General features: G+C 41.2%; 1 protein-coding gene across 1 annotated transcript; it reads left to right on the top strand.

The window, feature by feature from the left end:
* The first annotated feature begins 211 nt into the window (after positions 1-211).
* Positions 212-4,148, top strand: EPOP (elongin BC and polycomb repressive complex 2 associated protein). The gene has a single exon (XM_088474704.1). The coding sequence runs from the start codon at positions 890-892 to the stop codon at positions 2,153-2,155; it is 1,266 nt and encodes a 421-aa protein (XP_088330830.1). The 5' UTR covers positions 212-889; the 3' UTR covers positions 2,156-4,148.
* The last annotated feature ends 19,539 nt before the right edge of the window (positions 4,149-23,687 follow it).

Here is a 23,687-nt window from a genome sequence, read left to right as displayed (position 1 = left end):
CATTGTATACTGCTCTCAAATAGACAATTATTGGGGCAACAAGCAGCTTCTAACAAGTAGAGAAGTCAGGACATATTGCTAATAAACGTATAATAAATTGTCGCCTGCCTCGCATTGCTATTAGCCCTAGACCGTCTCTTTGTGAGGTATGTGCAGAGGGGAGGGAAGGGGTGGAAACTTTGTTTTGGAAGAGTTGATGTCACAATGTGAAGTAGCCAATTAGGGGGGAGAGTGTAGCGTTGTGATTGGCAGAATCGTCCCTCAGTGTGGAGGGGGCAGAGCAGGGAGAGAGCAACGAGCCGAGCACACACACACAGAAGAACCGTCTCGGTCGGTGCATTGTACCCCAACCATTCTGCTGACACTCTACACAGCCGGCACCTGGACAATTTTACCCCCCTCATATACTGAGCCTCGCTGCTGCAAACTGCACCTCGGTATTGCCTACTTGCTGTACACTTTATCCGGAACGGGATGCTGCTGTTCTGTGCCAGGAATAGCAAAGCTGCCCTTTCGATTATTGTTTAAAACTGCAGCCTGATGTAACGTGTGACCCCTGAAACTCCATCTTCAACTAACTCCTATTATATATAGATTGTGCTTCTGACCACGGCTGCGTACTCGCTGCATGCTCAGATCTCACGCCGGGACCGGCTGCTCTCTCCGACCGCCTCCTAGACCGGCGCTCTCTACGGACTCTACCCCTTCACCGATCGTTCTTCCTTGACTATACAGATTGCACTTCAGTGCTGTCTACAAGAGTGGATTGCTGATCCGGAATTTGCCTACACACAGATTAATCTACATGGGTGAGAACACTATAACTTTCTATACTGCTTGACCCGCATAAAGTGCTTCCCCAGCAGAACTGTAAGCCACATGGACCCTAATGGAGCCTCGGGCAGGATACCAGGAGATAGCCGGAATGCGGCTGGGTTACCTACGAGTGGGAGGCAGGCAATTCTTTGCTCTAGCGCAGGTGCTGAGTGGCCCATTGCGAGGGGTTCCGCGGGGGCGGGTCTGCCGGCGCATGGAAAGGCTGCATATACAAAGCAGGCGCTGTGACCTACGGGAGCTGCGTGCACTCAAGGCACTCCGATCAGTACCAAGCCGGGCTGTGCAGTGTTGTCTTATATCATTGGAAGATCTCCACGTTCTCTGCTCCTCCTCATGGGGGCCAAATACAGAGCTATCTAAAGACTGGACTCAACCTGATGGACGTCCACCTGAAACCCCAGAGAAAGAGTGTGTCCCCTCCAGGATAAGAGCTACTTTCCCCCCAGAGTTGGTTAATATTTTTCAAGGTGTCCCACATAGCCCTGGTACCTCAGTGGGTTATTCCAGTCCTTCCGACTCTACACTTGACCAGACAAGCTCATCGGACACAGAATCTGACAGCAGCGGCTCTTCAGAGAGTAGCGTCCTCTACAGGTCAGTGGGGGTTAATGAGCGGAGCCGGCAAATAATTACGCGGAGCCGGGACTGCGGAGGTTTGTGTCAAGCAGCAGACTGCCAAAAGCCCAGTGTGCCAATCAATGACACAGAGTTGCTCCATGAATTCAAAATCGAAGACTCACAAGATAAGGAGCCAGAGATCCAAGAAAGCAAACAAGGCCCTAAGTGGACAGAGGGAGATGAAGGAGAGCTAGCTCTACCTGCTGAAGAGGAGCATAATTTTGCCCATCAGCCTGCTGAACCTGACCCCCGTGTACAGCAATTTGACAGACTAGTCCGACAGTCCAAGCTGTGGTGTTATGCACGGGGTTTCAGGACTGACTTGAGAGATTTACACCCAAGGATTATACGCAAAGTTAGTAAGTCCCCTGGTGCCAAGCGGCCTGGAAGGCCCAAAGGTAGAGGGAAGCTTAGGAAGAAGAACCAGGACAGGAGAGATGCAAAATATCATCCTAAAAGAGTGACCGCTAACCTTCAAACCCCTGTTAGACCCCCATTTAGCTTCCTGGGGAATTTCCCAGCACCCCCTTCTCTGGTGGTAGGAGAGGATGGAGACCTGTGCCCAGCTTATTCCCTGAGGACAAAGGACCCCAGAGTTGTACCGAGAATTCACCCTGTCTGGGGCTGGCACCCAGGAGGAAGTGCCATCCCTTTACCACCCAGTATGAAATTTAGGACTTTCCCTATTGGTCAACTATGAGTTGGAAGTAAACAAAACACTATGTGAACTGTTACTGTGTATGACCTGCCTCAATCTTCATAAATTGGTAATACAATAATTGCATTACTAGTCTTCTGCCACTGACATGATTATAAACGCATCCATCTAGAAACTATAGATACGGTATGTAACTGAATTATAATCTGCAACAAAAGTTTACATCCATAATCAATACAACACGTCAATGCCTGGATCAATGCAAGAAACTAAATTGGAGTAAGTTGTATTCCTCCTTTTGAAAATGTCTTGCCTTCCTCCACTTCCTCACAATCAAAAATATGCCTATTTATTTTATTACTCTATTGAAGTGAGATTTTTTTTTTCTTTTTTTGTAACATTTTGTTGAATTGCCAGCAAGTGTGGTGCTATTTTTTATTATTTTTTTTTATTATAAATATTTTGGAAAGCAAAGTATTTTTGTATATGTTTTTTACACTTTGGAACATAATTGTGGATATGCAGTATTGTTTTATATTTAGTTATGTTTTTTGCCTTTTAGGTGGTTTGAAATACTTTGTTTATTTTTCTAAAATCTGTGTGAAAACAACAAAAGTTAAAATATATCACTGTTATCTTAATAACCAGCATATTTAAAAAATAATGAACAAGCCAAAGCAATATTTGTTTGCTATAGAGATTATTCCAGGGGAATAAAAATAGGGAAGGATATGGATTGTAGGGATATGGAACAGAGTGAGGGATGAAGGAAAGGGAGGTAGAGGGAGTTGGAATAAAAAGATAAGATTTCTGCTTTGGAAAAAAGAGATATAGAATATCTACATACAGTACATTATGACCAAGGCAGCTATAAAGGCCCAACTATATGGTGCTATGTAAACAGGGCCAGTTAAGTCCTTTAGTAACCAAGAGCACTTTCAGTTTGTAGTAAGGTACTGGAGGTCATCACCCAGCTGCTGACCTTTGGCCAAGCTTACATTAACCCTCTGTGTAGAAAAATAAGAATGCCTATAGCAGAAGTAAGCAACCTGCGGTCCTCCAGCTGTAGAGGAGCTACAGGTCCCAACATGACTTAAAAGCTAGAGGTAGTTATGATATTCAAGGACAGATTAACCATAACCGGAAAGCTAAATGTTGCCTAAGAAGGCCTTGCACACCGGTTTTGCACATACAGGGTTAACAGAAGCTGGCTGCATAGCCAACTGGGGTCAGATCGGTAATCTGATTATTGTGTGCAGGAGAAAACAGACTTTCACACAAGGACTTAGTCTAGCTACAATAGAGAGAAATAGGAATTCAATTATAAATCAAATAAAGATTCAGTTTCTAAGTTGTTATTGTGTTCTTGTATAGTGTTCACTGGATGGGTCTCAGGGAATGGTTTAATATTGTTATTGTGAAATTTCATGTACCTTTTTTCTTTTATTTCAACTCGGCAGAGGCTGTTTGATTTTCATGCAAATTTGCAGGACTGGGGTTAATGCAGACTTGACCTGTGTGTGACAGGCACAAAACCAAATCCATACAGGAGAGAGACCCCCCTCCTCACTTCCCACATCCCATGTGCCCACACCTCCCATTTAGGAAGCAAGAGGAGGTCTGTAGTGATGCATCAAAGGGGCATCTTGCTTGAGATCTGGTGCAAGCCCCTGCTCCATATTAACGGGAATGTATCAGTAAGTGGCTATTTACATCTAAATGAGATCTTATTAAACAGTGGGGGGAGGGGAATTGGGGTGGGGGCAGTGCAGTCAGTACCCATCCTGGAAGATTTATTTCTGGAAATGCAACCCCTCATACCATTTTGGTATTCCAACATTGGCCCAAGTGTTATCTTCTTGGTGGTTTGCCCTGGGTGTCCTAGCTAATCATTTGCAAATGGTCTGTTTGGTGTCTGCACATCAGGGGTCTGAATTTATTTATTTATAAAGTATGGATTAAAATACAAATTTCTGGTTTCTGTTGTGCAATATGAAAGCCAAACTGATCAATAAACACAAACATTGCAGATTAAGTACTGTTTATTTTATTTATAATCAAACTTGTCACCATATTGTAACAGCGCACATACATACAAAAGTTGACCTTTATCCTGTTCACCGATTTCAGTCCTTCCCATTCTGATCGTTGTACCATCTGTTGATACAATAGAAAGGAAAAATTTACTCATTTTCCAGATTTGCACTAGATGGTTAAAAAGAAAAAGAGAGAGAACATTCTACCTGTAAAAAAGAAAATCCTAAAAGACAAAGTCCCATTGGTTTTATACTAAAGCATAGTTTTACTATTATACAGGTATATTTTGTTTTGTTAAAATGTTATTCAATTATTTCAAACCAACAGCCTTAAATTCAGGGGGTGATTTACCAATGATGTACTATTACAGTAGTTTGTCAGATATATGTTCCTCTACAAGTAAAAAAAAAAAAAAAAGTTGCCCGAGTTAGTTTTTTTTTTTTTTTTTTCCCCCACAGGATAAAAAGAAACTTAAGTCCACTTCAAAAAAAAAAAAAAAAAATCAAGTTAAACATGTTTACATCAATGGAAGTCTGTCTATATTATAATCAGCATGGATAAAAAGCATAAACCATTATATATCTGGATAATGTTTTACTGTATAATGTCACATGATAAATCCTTGGTTATTTTCAAATAATATACATATGCTGCCATTTAACTTTTTTTTTTTTTTTTTAAATTATGTGCTCTCACGCTAGTTGATTAATGGCATTGGTAACTTTGCACTGTAGCCCAGAAAGTAATGATGATGATAAAGAGTTACTAAACCAAAAATTGTGAGACAATACAATGTGAAAAGCCATTACATCATTTACAAATTTGTAAAATATCCCATGTATAGAATTGTTTGTTATACTTGGTATGTAGAACTTGTATATTGTTACCAACTTTTTTAGAAAGTGACAGGCACTCTACTTTGTCAATCAATACATGTAAAGACAGGAAGTCTGCTGTGTACAGGAGATTTATGTTAGCAATGTGTAATGTTTCCATTTTTAGCAAAGTTGGTAAGTACAGTACGGGGTCTCACCAGTCCTTGGTTCCATAAAAAGGTGCAGAGATACATTAGATACCAGTGTCATTTAGATATTGCATAAGTCACTTGTTAGAGAGCACATGTTGAATATGGAGTACCGTTTGGGCACCTATGTATTAGAAAGACGAAAGGGATATTAAAGTGGTTAAGGCACAGGTTTTTTATTGATTAAAAACAATGATTATTTACAATATACCAAACGGTATGAAACTAGGTTCTTGCTAGAAGACACTCCCATCTTTATATAATGATTGGGAGCAATGCTGGAAGACAGCACAGTGCATATGATAAGCTGCAGTAACACACATGCAATTCCTTGAATTTTTGTTTCTTCCCATCACCTTTCCCTGCTCCCTGAACATAATCAATGTATGTACAATAGTAACCATACTGGTGTGGACTTCATTTTTTCTGTACATATTAAAAATATATCTACTTACACCTCCCCCCCCCCCCCCCTGTCATTTATCCTCCTCTCCTGCCCCCTCCTCAGCCTTTATGATCAATATAGAAATCAAAATAGAAAATAGGTGTTCATTTACACAGCATTTCACCTAATTAATGACCACAAATCTATTCAGGGACAACAACATTTTTACACCCAGGGCTGTAAAGGTGACTAAAGGACGAGCACTGTGACCGAAGCAATGACATATTCAATACCAGTACAGAAAGGATAGACTGGCACTTACCAGTGCCATACCATACCATATGAAGTTGGGGCTAATCCATACTTTTTAAAAAGCAAAGTTAGGACATGATTGAGTCCCAGCCACAATTTACTTAAAAAATGACCAATATTGTCCCAACTTTCCCTCCCCTGTTTATAAGTCCTGGAATCATGACAATCCTGCCAAAGTAAGGACTGATTAGGGCTAAGGGTAAAGGTAGAATCACTGGATGGATATCAAAACGGTTTAGATGCTTTTCTTGCAAATGAAGTAGTTGGGGTGATTGAGCTAATAATATAGGGCCTGATTCAGCTTGGATCACAGTTGCTAATACGCACACATTCAGTAGATTGTTTCACACTGCGCATGCATATGCGAACGGAACTACAATCGCAGCAGCTAGGCAGATCCATCGCAGAGTGATTGACAGGAAGTGCCGTTTGTGTGTGGTGACGGGGGGGGTTGGCCGAACGCAGGCGTGCCAGTGCGTTCGCATGCCGGTTCAGGGGGTGTGTGTAGCCATACGCAGTGTGAGGTCTCATAGCGTGCGTGGCTTTTAGCAATTCCCAAGTAAGGTCAGGGCTTGTGCAAGTGTGCGTATGGTTCCGATGGTACTTAATACATATAAATTGTATAAAAGGTTGGCACTGATGGACCCATGTGTTATCTCCCCTCGATAACTATCTTCTAGTAGTAACCTACAGTATGAGATGTATTACATTGCAGTCTGTGTGGGCCACACACATGGCACAGCATAGAAATGTAGGGATCTTTCTGCAATGCTATACCTCTAGCAGGTTTCTGGAGTTACATTGCATTTCCAAAGCGATCAAAAAAATGTTTTTGTTAAAGACCTCTTAATGGTGTGTCTTGTAACTTAAAAAAGTCTGAAATCAATAAGTGAGGCCTTAATTGTGATGTGTTGTTAATAATATAGATGTAATTGTTGTGGAAAATTGTGCCCCTTTCTTTGTGATATAAATGCAACAGGCATTTCTTAAATTAGCTGTTTGTGTGACACAGAAGTCATGTGATCCTACTGAGCCAATGTACTGAAAGCTGTGATGATGTCACACAGTGAACATGCACCTACTAATGCATTTGCTGTTGCCTCTCATATTTATACTCATTAATATTCATGGCTACCTTGAAATGGCAAATTTTCATGCAGGGACAAGGGTAAATCTAGAAGAAACTATACAGCTGTAACACAAAGTAAATGATGCATATGTGTTGTCTGCCTACTTTTAAGATCTCCCTTTCGGCAGATACTGGACTGGAGTTCCTAGTGGCAAGTGGAGAAGGTATGACCACCTGAACTATGTCATCATGGCGCTGCCCAACTGCGCAATCTGGAAGGGTGCACTGTTCTCCTGGGAGACTTCTGATATTAGTGAGTCTCCTGGACATTCTGGGAGAGTAGGGAAGTATTGTTCAGACATCTGTTTTATGTGTATATATCTCAAATATATACTCTTATTATAAACTGAAACTTTGCAATCATAATATACTTGTTGTGAATTTTGCTAGTAGCTCTTTTATAAAGCACTTTCTATTTTAGTTATAACCGTTCAGTAACCCTTTTTTATCCATGCCCTTTGCTACTTTGGTTCCAGTTTGCCCAGAATAGTTTTTTGTTTCTGCCTTTAAACTCCTGCTGAACTAGAATTAGCATAAGTTGGAATAAGTTTCTATAACTGGTTAAATTTGGGTCCTCAAAGGAAGTAGAGGATGGGTTGTATAGCCTGAGCAAACATCAGGTCACATGGGTATCGTGGTTTTTCATTTCACAGTTATGCGAGCCCTGCTTACATTCAGTCCTGAATGGTGATGATAAGGAAAGGATATGACCTGTGTGGTGAACACAGAGAAAATGTGCAGTGCATTTATTTCTCCTCAGATCTGTTTGCTGTAATGGCGTGAGAGACCACTCAGCAGGGTTCTGTATGATGGCAAGTTTACTTGTACAATGCAAGGACAATCCATTTACCTAGGCACAAACAGATGAGTCCTAATACACCTGTCCTCAAATTGCACCAAATAGTGCAATTTAGTGTGCCACAGACTTTGCGACTAAGCTACGCCATGCATCCCGCCACACACCATATCACAAAATACTGCATATTATTTGCATCACTACTGCAAAAAAAAGTACAATGCAAATACTGGTGCTAGCATTGCATGAAGCTGCTGTATGCAACTCAGAGGTGAACCTGGGTTAAAAGGCAAAAGACAGACTGCTGTAACGCAGTGTTGAGCTTAATATACTACAAAAATAGTCATCCTAAATTTCTAGGACACTTCTAGGTTTTTCAAAATGTCCCAGCTCGAAGAACCCCTTTCGCACATTAGCCGTGTCTGCCCTGGGATTCATTGTGAAGTGCTGTCCTCTGCTGTCTGCCGCTGATGAGGCAATCTGTAGCAGCTCCTGCTCTGCGCGAACCAGGTTTTTAGACGCCATTCAGACATAAGCCGAGCCATTGGCCCTGGGTTGCAAGTCCCAGGAATAACCCTGGTCATTGCAGGGTTGCAGAACAAGGACTGTCAACCTGGGTATGGTACTTTCAGACATAAGCAGGACCTGGGTACACTGCATGCCCCGGCAAATTCCTGGGTTACCCCTTGCAGACCTAAGACCCGGGAAATATACGGGTACTTCCCGTGTCTATCAACCCTGGAAATTCCCGGGTCTCAGTCTGAGACCCCCATTCAAACTACACCAAAATCCTGGAAATTCCAGGGTCTGATACGTTCACACTGAACCCAGGTCTGCCCTGGAATTTGGTGTGGATTTAAAGGGGGCACTTTGTTTTTTGTTCACAGTAATGATATAATATAAAAATTATAATTTTTAGAGTAAAGGCCACAATGTTTTTGTTTCCAATTACTTTCTTTTAATTGAAAAGCAATAAATGTTTACATTACAATATGAGAAAATTATGAATATAGTCTCTAGAAAGTTTCGGCCTATACAAAGACAAATTTTTCACATAAAAACGTTAAATGTAAAATAATATACTCAAAACCAGACAGGCTAACCAAATTTGCGCAATCTGTGTCTTTTCAACAGTCCAGAAAGTGTCCATATATATTTGTGGTGCACTCCTGATAAGCCCTTCTCCCATATCGTATTGCACTGTATGAACAAAGATTGAAAGGAGGTGCCCAATAGTGAAGTATATAAAAATACTGAACTTTACTAAAAGGATTAAAGACACTCACATAGGCAATGTGTGATACATTGCAATATCACAAATCAAGCATGAGGAAGCGGGCGAAACCCAATCGCATCAGCACACCGGCATCTTTGATGTTATTCCGCGTTCCTCTCTGAACCGGTGATACGCTATAAATGCCAAAAAACTCGCTTCACCACTCTCCCAGACAGTCAGTACGTCGTCTATGTACTGCTTAAACAGTTTAAGGTGAGTAAGTATGGATTATTCTTTGTTCATACAGTAAAATAATAAACACATTTGTTTGCTCCCCAGTCACGTGGTCTGGGTGCCTGCAGTTGATGTTATCTGCAGGTGCATGGAACAGCCAATGAAAAAGTTTACTTAAAACCTGGGTCGGATGCATTTACACTAGAGACTACCCTGGTTGCACCCGAGAAAAACCTTGGTACAGAGCAGGGTCATGGACCCAGGACTTTGACGCGGGTCTTTTCCAGGGGCGTATCTATAATGGGTGCAGGGAACACTGGCCCCTGGGTCTAAGAGGGCCCCGCACCACACACCCGGCACCCATAATATTACTTACCTCTCTCCAGAGTCCCACGTCGGCGCAGGGGTCCGGTGCTGTAAAACGACTGGAAAATGGCCGCTGCTGCCATTTTCCCGTTGTTTGCGCATGCGCAGTACAGGGAAAATGGCTGCCGCGGCCAGTTTCCTGGTGGCCTGTGAAGACACTATAGACTCTGGGCACACTCTAGTGTCCAGAATCTATAACACCGCGCACAACTCAGTGCGCTGCCGGCCCCCGGGTGGAGAGGAGGGGGCCCGTGTTGGAGGCTGCACATGGGCCGCCTCCTCTCTAGAAACACCCCTGGTCGTTTCTGTTCACACATAGCAAATACTCAGGTTGATGCACGTTCACGGCCAAAAACCTTGGTTTTTGCAGTATGTCTGAAAGGGGTAGAAGCAGTGGAGGCTCCAGAATTGGGGCTGCAGCGCAGTCAGTATGAAAGTCTGGGATTCGTTTCCCATGACAGAGCATCTAAGTTACACCCAGGCATCTCGCACCATATGGCGCAAAAAAAAAAGGTTAGGTGCACGAGGACATATCTGTATGCAACAAGGCTAGCATTAAATGTACAAAGTGTACTTAGGATGTATATAATGGTGCAAGTATACAAGCACTCATAAGGGACTTTGCATTTGGTCTACCACACTACAAGTAGTCCATAGTGCAATCGCATACCTCCTCTACATATCTATGAAGCAGTAGACCAGTCATAATGGATTATTATTATTACATACAGTGTTTGAATGAGCGTGGCAGTGAAATAATTACATCATTTAAAATTCTGAAGACCCTTTGATGGCAATTCACTTCCAAGATGACTTACAACAGAGACAAGTATATGTGACTTTTTCAAACCTCCCACACATTGGGAGATAGAATGTTAACACCGTCCCAGTTACATATTTCCTGGAATAAAACAAATGTGTGAACTTCAGACATGACTGTACTTGGGTCATACAAATATCATCTAGCCTACTTATACATTCTGGGTATTTTATGCAACTGGTGCTGTTAACCTTACAAGACCCTATTTAGCAAAACTCAAAACAGCAGACTTCATTAAACTGCATTATCAAGGTTTGACTGTAACTAATGGGGATCTGTTTTAGGCCACAATGATTATCCTAATTTGATACTATATTTTTAGCTGTAACTATGCTGACCTTATTTTTTTTAAGTCCATTAATTATGTACATTTATAAATACAAAGTACCTTTACTCATCAAATGAGTTTGCCACACTTGATGGATAAAATCAGGTCACTATCGGCCATGTTGGTAAAGGCGGTCAGTATTGACTACTGTAGTTTGTGTTCGTATCCTGACCATATGTACAAAATAATATTACGCTACACAAGTTGGAATCATTTCAACTCCACATCAGCCCTACAGTGTACCATGTATACTATATCCCCAGTCAAGAATTTAGCAGTGGTACGAGGAGTCAGCCCATAAGGCTCCTGATCTTGTCCATGGTAGCCACCTATATGTGTCATATTATAGACACTGGTTCTTGTGCAGTGGAGTAGATGTGAACAGCTATAGAGCAGTGATGTCTCGCACCACTGGTAAATTATTGACTGGAGATATAGTATACATGGCACTGTAGGACTGATGTGGAGTTGAAATGATGCCAACTTGTGTAGTGTAATATTTAGCACATATCCAGAAAAGAGTCCGCATGCTTATGTGCGTAGGCAGATTTTCACTTTTTCCTAAAAGGCAGGAAAAGGTGGTGACGGGGTGTTCTAATGTAGGCAGAGTACAGTTAGGGTATGTTTGCACAATTGCAAACAGATGCAGAACCGCAGAGAGGCACATATATGTCTGTCCAAGCAGTGTCATTTGCAGTGCCCAAGTATAGGTATATGTTTGCGCTGATGATGGAGAGCCATCATCACTATCCTTCCATTTCTGATTGGCTGCATACACAAGATGGAGAATTGTACCAAAAGTTCTACATTATTTCTATTGAATCCTAATGGTGAATACATATTTTGCAAGCAATATAAATGTTTAAAACCATACGTGTAAGTGTATTTGTTGTGTGCCTGGCATAAACTGATTGCATATGCTACTGCTGCTGACATGAATGCATCTTGTGATGTACAGTATATCTTTACCTGTGGGTTGTTTGAGTGCCAATATTTGTCGAATTCAGCATTGGGTCATTTATTTGTAAATATGGTGGTAAATATTGAGTTACTGTAGGCCTTGTACCACTTCCTGATGTATGAAATATTCCCCACACCTGTCATTTGGGTAAGGCCACCTTTTACCTTTTGTTTCTTGTCCTTGTATGTATCATGATCCCCAGAATGTACAGTGCTACATAATATATGCTTCATAAAGGATAGTAATAGTTGCTGGCATAAATTACATGCATTGTACTAGTGTTTATTTATAATGATCATATAACCTCTTGCGACATTGCCTGCATTCACAAAGATTTTGGCAGCTTAGTCAGTTTTCTAAATACTGCCTACTCCACTCAATGCGCTTAATGTAAGTTAAGTGAACTGATATACCTTCCAACATTTGGGAGTGTGCAATTGAGGTAGGGGTAGAAATCACCATTTTATTGCTGCACACATTGGAACACGCTCCCCCAGTGCCTGCTGCGCGGGAATACCTCCCAATCCCTTCGCAAATTTGGACATCTATCTGATCGCCAGACAGCTGGACAGTACTCTGAAATTGAGACTGTGCTGCTAAAATCAGCATGGTTAGGAGGTATGCATTCAGGTCAATGACCTTCTAAATTCAAGTAAAACAAACATATTTTAAACGTATTTACATTTGACACTGGTGTCTTTGTTGTTCATTGATGCAGATTTAAATTCAAAAGAAAGAACAGTGTTTGCCCAGCCTAAGGCTGTCTGATCATCCATTTAAGACTGAACACATATTAAGTACATATATATAGTCGGAGGTGTGCCTAGGAATCTTTGTTTTGGCAACAAAGATTTCGCTCCTCATCACTTACACAAAACTTACAACAACATCTGCATTATTGCAGGGTATACTATGAAGTATTCTTCCATCAAAACTTAAATAACTATAATCTAACATTTTGCTGTAAGAAAATTTCTTTGGATTATTTTTTTCCCAATCTGTGGTACCCCCTGACTATCTTCTGTATTCAAATGCATGCAGCATCCCTGCAGCTGTTGTGCTGAACTCATGGCAATTTGCATATGCTGGGATGTCAAATCAGACACCAGAAAACACACAGGTTTCACTGCAGTAAGTACAGATGCATGCAGCATACCTCCATAGTAAGAACAGTAGACATGCAGGTAAAAAAATAGGTACGAAGCCATGTAGCATGTGAAACTTATGTCTGGGCAGTAACTCTGGGCTCTATTTAGCAACAGTGCCCACGTTGTCCCAAATATTTTCGGACAACATCAACAACATATTTTGTTTTAGGTGGGATAATTAAATCATGCATAAGTTCGTTTCCGCATGATTTTAGTAAAATTTTGTTAGCTGAATAGATTCCTTGGATTTTTGATCCTGAGTTTTATATGTTTACTCACTGGACCCCCTCTAGAAATAATGGGCTACTTATACATATATTAGTAAAGAGGATACTCTCCATATACGTGATAGGACATGGCACGCCATTGTATCCTCAAATCTAAATATGTGTGGTATAGTCTCCCGTGGATCTTCTGCCTGGTCTTAACTGATACTTTTTCTTTGTTTCTGTGTGTATTTCATCCTGTCTCTACCCCCTCTCCAGTCTCCCAATGATTTGCCCACCCCCATAAACATTTAATCCTGGATCAATAGCAAGAGCTCTCACATTTACTAGCCCACAGGCAAATCCTCTTTTGCAAATTACATGTGTTTTTATTTTGCTGTGAATTTCCTTTCCCCTGGAACTAGGCTCAGACATTCAATGACTACTTTTTCTCTCCAATGAACAGAATTGGAATTTCAATCTTGGACAAAATTGACCTTTGTTTAAATAACCCTTTCAATAACCAGTGGGGTTGATGCTATTAGTTAACTAACTCCACACATAAGCTCATTTCACAGACAGATATTTTCTATATTCCAAATAACTTCCTCCCCAAACTTGTTCATATTTAAAGGACATACAGCATGAAATAATGTATATATCTGTATATATTATAGAAGTACTTTCCAGGTAGTATTTGGTCTTAAGGGTCTGATTCATAGGTGAATGTTGTTGCAGTTGTGTTTGAATCTTTTGGCGGCTGCCCATCTGAGACTCAATGGAAATGCCGCTACAAAGTCCTTCCCTGGTGTACATCCGTTGTATGATTATACAAGGACTGAGACACTGTAGACGCTGGAATACCGCCTAGACCGTCTTTAGACGCCATCATCGGTCTCACAAGCAAAACTTGCAGCAGCCCTATGGCAGGTGGAGATTTTCCATCTGAATTTGGTCTCCAAACTGAGCGATTGAGAGTCTGGTGTGCAGACCCACTTCAGCGACACAACCCAGACACTCCCATAACACGCCCATAAGACGGAACGTTTCCGTGCATCTGTTAAGTCACCTCCCAGCACTTTTCCAATACATTTCTTTTACCCTGAATCTCAATAGCAACAACTCGTTTGTCCATATACTTTGTGTAACACCTGTGCCGTAGGAGTTTTTCTGGATTTTCACACATGCTCAGTAGGAAAAATCTCTCAACCCCATGAACATTAGCATTGTGTGCGGCTCTGAATTAGGCCTTAAGTGCTCTGCAATACCCATTATTGTTCTGCCCACAATCTAGTCATACAGAGTGTGGAATGGTCCTTCTGTTGAATGAAGAAACCAGATCTTCAGTCCTCGGAAAATAGTCCTGTAGGTGCACATCAACCCGGGATTTTTGTCTGTGTAAATGGATCCACCCAGGTCCAGGGACCCAGGAATTCAACTCTGGTATTTTGCAGGGTTGACCATGGGTCATTCCCGTGGCACCCTGCAGTGTAAAAGGCGCGATCCGGGTCACGATGACCCAGATCGTGCCGCTTGCCGCCCGATTGGCCGGCTTCAGTGTCGCTTTGAGATGACATCATCTCCAAGCATCCACTGCAATGCCGGAAGAGCCGCCGGGTCACTGCAGACCCGGCTCCGATGAGAATGATGCCGACTCTGGAATATCAGAAGCTAACTGAGGCTGTGCGGAGAGTGACATATAAGTGTTACCTGTATGACCAATGAGAGAGCAGATGAACCTGGTAAGGAGGAAGCCCGCCGTGCGCACAGCGGGGATCAGAACATGGATAATTATAGTAAATGCCACTGAGGAGGACCACTCATTAATTCATTTGATGCCTTTAAGCAGATGATTAACAGCAGCATCTTACTCCTCAAGTTGAGCAGTTCTTTTAAACCAGACTTTTTTCTTCCTTCCTCTACCTAGTCCACCATAGGAAGGGTTCTACTGTACTTCCTAAAAACGTTTTTTACGGATACATAATATTTTATACTTTTTTCGCCCTCTATTGAAACCATTATGATCACCCTGATTATATCCTCAGGACTCTATCAATCCGTATGACGGAATTGACCCGTAATTTTTGTAAGGATTAATGAACAAGGATGTTTAATTATTCAGTGTGACTTGTTATATGTACTGTGAATGTTGTCTTAATGTGATATTGTCTATGTGCATTGAAATTATTTTCTAATTAAGCATAATATTAAATACTGTTTTTAACAGATGACATTTGTGCCCCCAGAAAAAGTTTTCTTTCTATGTACAATACTGTAACCTAACTCTAGGGGAGCACCACCAACTTTATTTGCTGATGGCGTTGAAATTATTACATTTATGTTGATGATGTATCTATGTATTTTCTTGCCATACAACTTATGATTTTGGCTATAACTATACTGTTTTTGCCTGTGCAGGACACTCTCCCTGTATTGACTACTAATATCCCAGGTCCAGCCTGCGGTGTAAATGAGTTCAAGCTGTTGTAACGCGGCTTGAAACCCGTTTGTAGTGTCCTAGGCTGAAACCGGGATTTAGGTGTAAAAGCTGTATTAATAGGAAAAAACTTGCGGCCGTCTGCCTCAAGTTGAATTGCAGGTTAGCACGGCTAAATTAATATGCCCCATAGTGATGAGCAAACATGAGTTTATTACAATGCAATGTTTGTTCCATTTAAATGCATTTTAAACAAATTTGGAGGCAGCCCTTTTGTTTGCTGAACTAATAATTGTGAGAATGTAGCTTATCAACTAATTAGGGAATGGTGATGTAAGTGAGGTATGAGGCACAATTGCCTCATTGGGGTCACTAGTGAATAGATGAACTGCAAAGCGCTTTAGCCCAAGATACTAAAATATGTGTAGGGGATTAGTAATCTTTAATAAAAGATTTGTGTAATAATATGCCAAAAAAGGAACTCAAATTTCAACTTGTCCGGCCAACAAGACCGCAAGCATGTCTAGTTGCATAGTATTAATGGAAGCCATGCAAAATGTAACAAATTACATCACAACGAGACAGTATGTGTCACCGATTTCTGAGATTTAAATGGTTTGTAAGGTAACTGTACATTTATTTCACACTCACTCACTGAACTTACTGTACACTTAATATTTGAGATATGTCACACCCCAGAAGTCAGTGGGGAGATTTCTAGTAACTGGATAAGTGGTGTAAGTAAAATTGGAGCCACTGAATGCATTTATTATTTAGTGTTTGACTGTTAATTGGTTATTAGAGAGTTGGGGGTGAGGTTCAAGCTGTGAATCCACAGGAGTGAGAGGTCTGTAGGAGATGGGAGGAGGGTTAGGGACTGGTGTCACTAAATTCTCCATGACCCTTTGTTTATATCTGACCAATAGAAGAGAGCAGACAAAGGGTTATTGTGAGCATGGGAGCTTGCCGCTGCCCCCTCCTCCTGGACGCTTTCACCAGAAAAAAAAAATAGCTTGTTCCAATCCACACACCCTGATATCCCACCCACAGACCTGATGTTTCAAAACAACTTAAATAAATGATACAGTCACCTAACCCTTCCAGCTTACAATAGAGAGCAAAGAGAGAGGGGAGGCGCAGCATGGCACAAAGCCTGGACACAGAAATCCAATTCTTTGCCACTATTTTTAGGTAATCTGACCCTAAACCTCAGCTTTTAACTGAAATTGTATCCATCTAATTATTAGAAAAAGAAACAAAAAGAGCACAATGTTTTGAATGATCCAACCAGATGTAGCTGTTACCTATTTATACACTGTGTAAAAAAAAACATAGTTACAATTTTTGTGTGCGTCTTCCAGCTGATTTATGATATATATCTAACGATTCATTTTTCACTGTGTACCGTGTATCCAGTGACTAAGGAACACAAGTGGGGTCTGGAATCTGTTTTGGGGTCACCCAATTGTCAAGCTAAGAGGACAAATAGATAACATAATGAAGGTCAATTAACAAAATAAACAAGATAATCCAATATAAACAAATATATAACTGTTTTTAAATCCAGACAAAATTTGTGAAATAAACTCTCACCCTGTTTTTTGGAAATCAATAAATATAACATTAGTAGAGATTTAGGGAAAACTTGATTTTACTTCCCCCTATTTTTTTTTTTTTTCTGTTAGAATATTAGTTGAACTTTATTTTTATTATCTTGCACACATCTGTCCATGATTACACAAACCATTAAAATCACAAATAACAAAACGCTCTATACAAACAGTTGGGCATTTTTTCATGCTAACTCAGACTCTAGGTAGCGCTATTCTGTTGGTATTTGTGGTTATATTTGTTTTTTAATTTAGCAGAAAATCAATATGAGGCATATTTAATTTACAAAGTTTTAGTGAACATCCATAGAAGCAGGTTGCAACCAGGGAAGTGACTGTACTTACTATAAACTGTATGTCAACTGGACACATGCTTCTTAGAAATTGTTTTATGTTCGTTTATTGACTTTTTTTCTTTTCAATTTTCTTTTATTGGTACTTGGTCTCTTTAACAACACCATACTTTTCCCATTAGTATAATAGAGGAGGAGGTGTTGTGGGATGTACAATTACTAATTTAGGGCACATTCACCCACAGTGCCCAAGGCAGCATTAGTTCTATATGTGCTTAGAATAATGAGGAACCCCATGCAGCTGTCTCAGGCAGTACGTTATGGGGGTTATCAAAAATGTATAGAATTACCTATAAATGTAATATACTTACTGCAAAACTTTTAATTACAGTTTTGTACTCTGCTTGCAGATGTAATAATTATCCTTCTTTGTATAGCAAAACCTAATATGCAGTTTAATTATTTACAAGCGTCCTCTCTGGAGCTTACAGTGCTCTCTAACACACACAGAAATTTTGTCAGAACATATTAATCTGTTTTTGGACCATGAGAGGAAACTGGAGCATTGAGGGGAACATACAAACTCCACACAGATAGTTCATTGGTTGGAATAAATCCCATGACACATAGCAGTGTAAAGGAGCAATAATAACCATTGTGCTACCGTGTCACCCAAATAATAATGACTAAAGGAAAAGTAATTGTCTTTTATAGTATACATTTAAATAGCAGATTTTTTGACCAGGAAAAGGCTGCATTGCAAAGGGATGATTTGTTCAGCCAGCATATCTTGAAAGTGAATGGGCATCTCTGCCTACCTGTCACACCATGGCAATTCAACTATCAACAAAGATGCATGTCGTTTTGGTAATAATCAGGCTTCTCAGAAGCAGCAGGAGAGATCTGACTCTGGGGCTGAATATAAACACACTAGATGAGTGCATGCTGCCAGGGACTGGCTCTCAATCAAAGTGATATATTGGTGAAAGGAGGGAATTTAAGAAAAAAAAAATAGTAAAAAGAGGAAAACTCATTTAGACTATGTACCCACTTGTTTTTAAAAATATACTTTTATTATCCTTTAAATAATTGTAATAAAAGCATGTAAAGGATATGCAGATAAGAATACAAATCATCCCTAATCACTCCTGCATTGCATGTGCAGAACTAAATGCATATATTTGCCCGTATGCAGCATTGCCGCTATGTGTACACATAGCCGTCATCATAGTGATACCCCTTTTACACTTGCTGCAATAACCCGGGCTATTGCACGTGAACACGCAGCATCCCGGGTTACTGTGCAGTGTGAAAGGGCAAGGTTGAAATAAGCCGGGTCGAGAGACCCGACATTTCAACCCTGGTCACGAGAAGGGTTGAACACGTGTTCAACCCTGCTCATGATGCAGTGTGAATGGGTATCCCGGGTCGATGTGACCCGGGTCACGTTCTCTGCATAGTAAGAGCTGATGCTTGGAGTTTAGATCATCTTCAAGCGCTGGCTCATCATGTGATGCTAATACCGGGTCGGGCCGCCAGTCTGACAGGGGTCTCAGCCAGGTTGCACCCGGGATGGACAAGTGAACATAATCGCGGGTGCGACCATGCATTCAGATGTAGAAGCAGTATGAGTCTGCACTTTCACCAGCCCTGTTCTTGGTGCAAAAGATACATTTGAAAACATGTTTAATGATAGGCTTACCATACTATCCCTTTAAACCGGGACACTCATGAATTACACAGGTTCTGTGGCTGGCTGACTTCAAGCCTGCATTCCACCTCATTTTTATCAAGTCACAGAACCTGTGTAATTCATGAGTGTCCCGATTTAGGGCCAGATTTAATTAGCTGTGAAAAGCCGAGATCGGAAAAAAGTGCAATGTTTTTGCCTCATTCGCCTGCTTTGAATCGAAGTTTTTGCGTACTTTCAGAATGCGCGTCTCCACTTTTCGCCCTATTCAATTGCAAAACAGGCGAAAACACATATGTGCGAAACTAGCAAAAAGGACAGCTTTTTTTTCTAGAAAACAGTCTATACCACCTAAAAAACATAACTGACACGGAGAATCATTATAGAAGTGTATTAATAACCCTAATAAAAGTAATTAGGGTATTTCCATTGAGTCAAAGGGCTGTTTTATGCATATTTGCATAAGTGTGGAAAAATTATGGAAAGCAATTTCTTTTGGGAAAAATAATTGCTGTAATTAAATTTGAGTTACATTAACATGGGTACTAGTATATTTTTGTGTCTATAAAGTGCAGATTAAATTTTTTTTCAAAATACACCTCCTGCAGCCACCCGCAATCCTAAAAACACCAGCCCCAACCATACAGCACCCCAAAATACCTGTCCCAGTACTTTAGACTCATTTTCCACCACTTTTTAAATTTACACCCCAAAAATATCATGTCTTTTTTGGGGTGAATTAAGATTTAAAATTTTTTTTTTGCCTAATTAGTCATTAGAGGGGGGTGTCCAAAGGGTTCTGAAACAAGTCCCCACATTTTTACTCCAAAATATGGATTTTGCACTTCTGCTCTCCTGCCTTTGGGTGGAGAAACTTTTTCGCCTGCTTTTGCCTGTGGAGTTTTCGACAAGGCGAAAACATCCTGGAATTGAATAGGGCGGTACTTCGGAAACAGGCGAAAAATGCGCATTGGCGAAAACTTTTTGTTGATCGCGGCTGTTCGCCTATAATTGAATACGGGCCTTAAAGGGATAGTATGGTAAGCCCATTTAAAATAAATTTAGTGTAAATAAATAGTATAAATAACATGTGTAGCCTGAAATTCCATCAACATACTAAACCTTATCTACATGCGAACATCCTGTTACAACCTCGCGCAAGTTGAGTTTCGACTTATATGCATGACTTGGCATTACCCGTAGATGTATGCGTTCATCTATGGAGCATGAGTAGTGTGAAAACATGTAAGATACATCTGCACTTGTGTTCATCTTGCATCGCCTATAAATGTCTCAGTTCCAATGACCATGAGGTAGAGTGTAGTTACAGCATATCCTCGTCTTATGGATGATGTCTGCTCTATTTAAAGCATGATCAAGGTAAGTGAATACAAGTGTCTTCCATGTAACTCTGACACCACCCCCTGTAGTGATCATTGCATGTCACATGCTTACGTTAGACATTTAAATTCACCTTAATTTTTCTAACACAAGTGGGTAACCTGCCTTAAGGTTATTGGCTCAGACATTAGGGTATACAAGTATACACATTCCAGGGTAAACTATATATTGTGCTAATAATGTATAGACTAAATGCTAAGTGCATTATAATTATATATTTTTATATAAATATATGCTTTTGCCTCAGATAATGCTTGCAAAGAGTAGTATGACTATGTAAAAAGGTACACATTAGTATAATAGTTTGATTTGGTAAGCTATGTGACAGACTGTCACAGATGAAACATTTTCAAACAGTTGAAAGAAAATTCCCCTATTTAGAGATAAGTGTATAAAAGCAACAAATCACTGAGATATGAGTGTTTTTCTGTCTTTATGAACCAATTGGGTGTTGTGGGACAATATACATATGGTAATATACCAGATTGCGCAGTACTTAAACCTTGGAACACTGATAATAAGGGGGATATTTCTGATAACTGGCGGCCAGTCCCTTAAGTTAAAAATCCTTATCGCCGAATACTGTATCGTAGCAATAAGGATTGTTTGTTTCAGAGGAAGTTATCACACTTGCGATCACATTACTTCTGGGTTTGGGGCTCGGCCAAACTAATGTGCATACGTGGTCATCGGGCCATATATGTATGAATGCCCATTGCCAGGAAGGTATGGGTCCCTCCCCCTGTTAAATTTTGCGAAGTGTAGCCTATAGATAACAATGGATAACACCATCTGAATACTGGAGCTTGGTAAATTTAGCATTTTAGCAGACCTCATAGACGCTGCTTTTGCTATTGAAAATGAGGGATCTGCTGCAGTCAACCATACCTACATACTGGTGGTACCTGTCAGGGCCATAACTAGGGTAGTGCGTCCTGTGCCATGGCACAGGGCACGGCAGAGCAGGGGGCACTGTTTGGGCCTGTCAATTTTCTGTTTATTATCATTCTCACTTATAGCTTCCTCTTCTTTTATCCCCAGCATCTCCTGGTCTTCCCTATCTCTTCCCTGGCCCTTCCCCATGAGGCCATGGCCCTTTTTTGGATGTTTTATCTCCTTATTTAAAAAAATAGGGGGCGCCAATGCTCTTTTTGGCACAGGGCACCAAAAAGTCTAGTTACGGCTCTGGTACCAGTGTTTGTAGTGCATATAAATGTTACTTCCAGGTCTCCATATATCAGTGTTTTAGTACTAAAAATATATTGTTTTAGATGTTTCTGTGACATTTATCATTTGATACAAACACATCCAATTGTCTACAAATCTTCAGTCAAAGTAAGAGTGCTTAACCTACAAGTACAAGGACCACAATGTCACATAGCAGGCGCGCACACAGGGTTTTTTTTGAGTACCTGCCCGTCGATCTGTGGCGGTTTCAGTACGTGTAGTGCGGACTGCAGTGAGTGCGATCCGCACTACACAGTAACAAACACACCGGCGCTTGGTAATACACTCATATTACCCGGCTGTGTGTTTGTATTAGCAGCCAATGAGAGTCAGACTCTGCATCCACGGAGGGAGCCGGGCTGGAGCTCATTCATGAGCTCCGCCTTCCAGCTCCCGCAATGGGTGATGGGAAAGACATCATGACTCAGGTGTTGTTTTTCTTATTTTGTGTGTGTCTTTGTCCTATTTATGTAAAGGGTACTGCATGGGGGGGAGCACTATATAAGGGGCACTGCAGAGGGTGGACTACTACTGGGGGCACTGCATAGGGGGGACTACTACTGGGGACACTGTAGAAGGTGCACTGCATAGGGGGGACCAATGCTGGGGGCACTGTATAGGTGGACCACTACTGGGGGCACTGTATAAGGGGCACTACTGGGGGCAGGGGGGTCTTTAATAAATCATGCCGGCTGTATTTATTTGCCTGCTGCAGTCATATCTTTTAGTGATAAAGGTGTGAGTGTGTGTCCGTGTCAGTCAATGTGTGCGTACCCCGTCATAGGCTGAGTGGTATATTATACTGTAGTGGTCCTAAATCCTGTGAAGCTGTATCTATCTATCTATCTATCTATCTATCTATCTATCTATCTATCTATCTATCTATCTATCTATTTATTTGTGTCTAGATGTTATTTAATTGGTTCGGTAACCATGAATTTGAAAAAAACCCTTTCCAGGGCCGAATTACTGTATAGGGAGGGCGACAGGGGCGGTCGTCCCGGGGACCCCACACATAGGGGGCCACCCCCCCACTATGTCCTCGGAACCATCACCAAGCTGAAATGTTTTTGTTTTTTTAATGTTTTAACGGAGCCGCGGCCCTCGATTAAGCCCTGCCTCCTGCATTTGGCTCCGCCCCCTTATTCTGCTGCGTCTGAAGTAAGCAGCAGTAATGTATATATCTAATGTATAAATGTACATATATAATGTATGTGTGTATATATATATATATATAATATATGTGTTAAAATATATACTTACATATATATACAGTACACATATGTGTATATGTATGTGTATATATACATGGTGTGGTAATGAGTACAATGGTCAGAGTTCTGGTGGTTGGTGGGAGGTGCTGATTCACCAACGCGTTTCGGCACTGGTGCCTTCTTCAAGGAGGTGTGTCATCACCTGGGATCACAGCCAAAGCTGCAAAGAACCACAGGACAATCCACTCCTACCGGTAGGTACAAATATCCCAGAGACAGAGCGGGACGCTGCTAGTACTGGACTTTATTCACACCCCACATCCCGGTTCAGTAAGACTGTAGACCATAGGTCCAGCAGGGAAACGTGCAGGAGTAAGGACCGCACGGAAAGGAGCCCCCTGAAAGTGTACACCCACTCCCCAACCGAGGATCACAATACTTATCTGCTAATCCCCACACCATATAACGGAACTACCTAGGGAAGCATCGTGCCTTACCCAATAAAAGGTTGGATCCTGCACTTATTGTCTGCCTCATTTGTATTCACCCACGTACACCCACAAACATTATCTATACAACAGCCACATACAAACACTTCCATTTCCCCTACAGCCCCGCATTTCCACTCCCTTCCTATCCCATAACCCCCCCTCTTTTTCCCCCCCTCCCCCCCTTTTTTCACCTTCCTTTTCTCCCACACACACCCACTTAGGAGGGCACGTGTACCACATATTCCTCCG

Source organism: Taudactylus pleione, unplaced genomic scaffold, assembly GCF_031769625.1.
Source record: "Taudactylus pleione unplaced genomic scaffold, aTauple2 ptg000155l, whole genome shotgun sequence".
Classification (NCBI taxonomy): Eukaryota; Metazoa; Chordata; class Amphibia; order Anura; family Myobatrachidae; genus Taudactylus; species Taudactylus pleione.
This window is presented reverse-complemented; position numbering and strand designations above follow the sequence as displayed.

What these genes read in the sequence shown, in the direction of transcription:
- EPOP (XM_088474704.1), top strand. Translation starts at nt 890, where the DNA reads ATGGAGCCTCGGGCAGGATACCAGGAGATAGCCGGAATGCGGCTGGGT.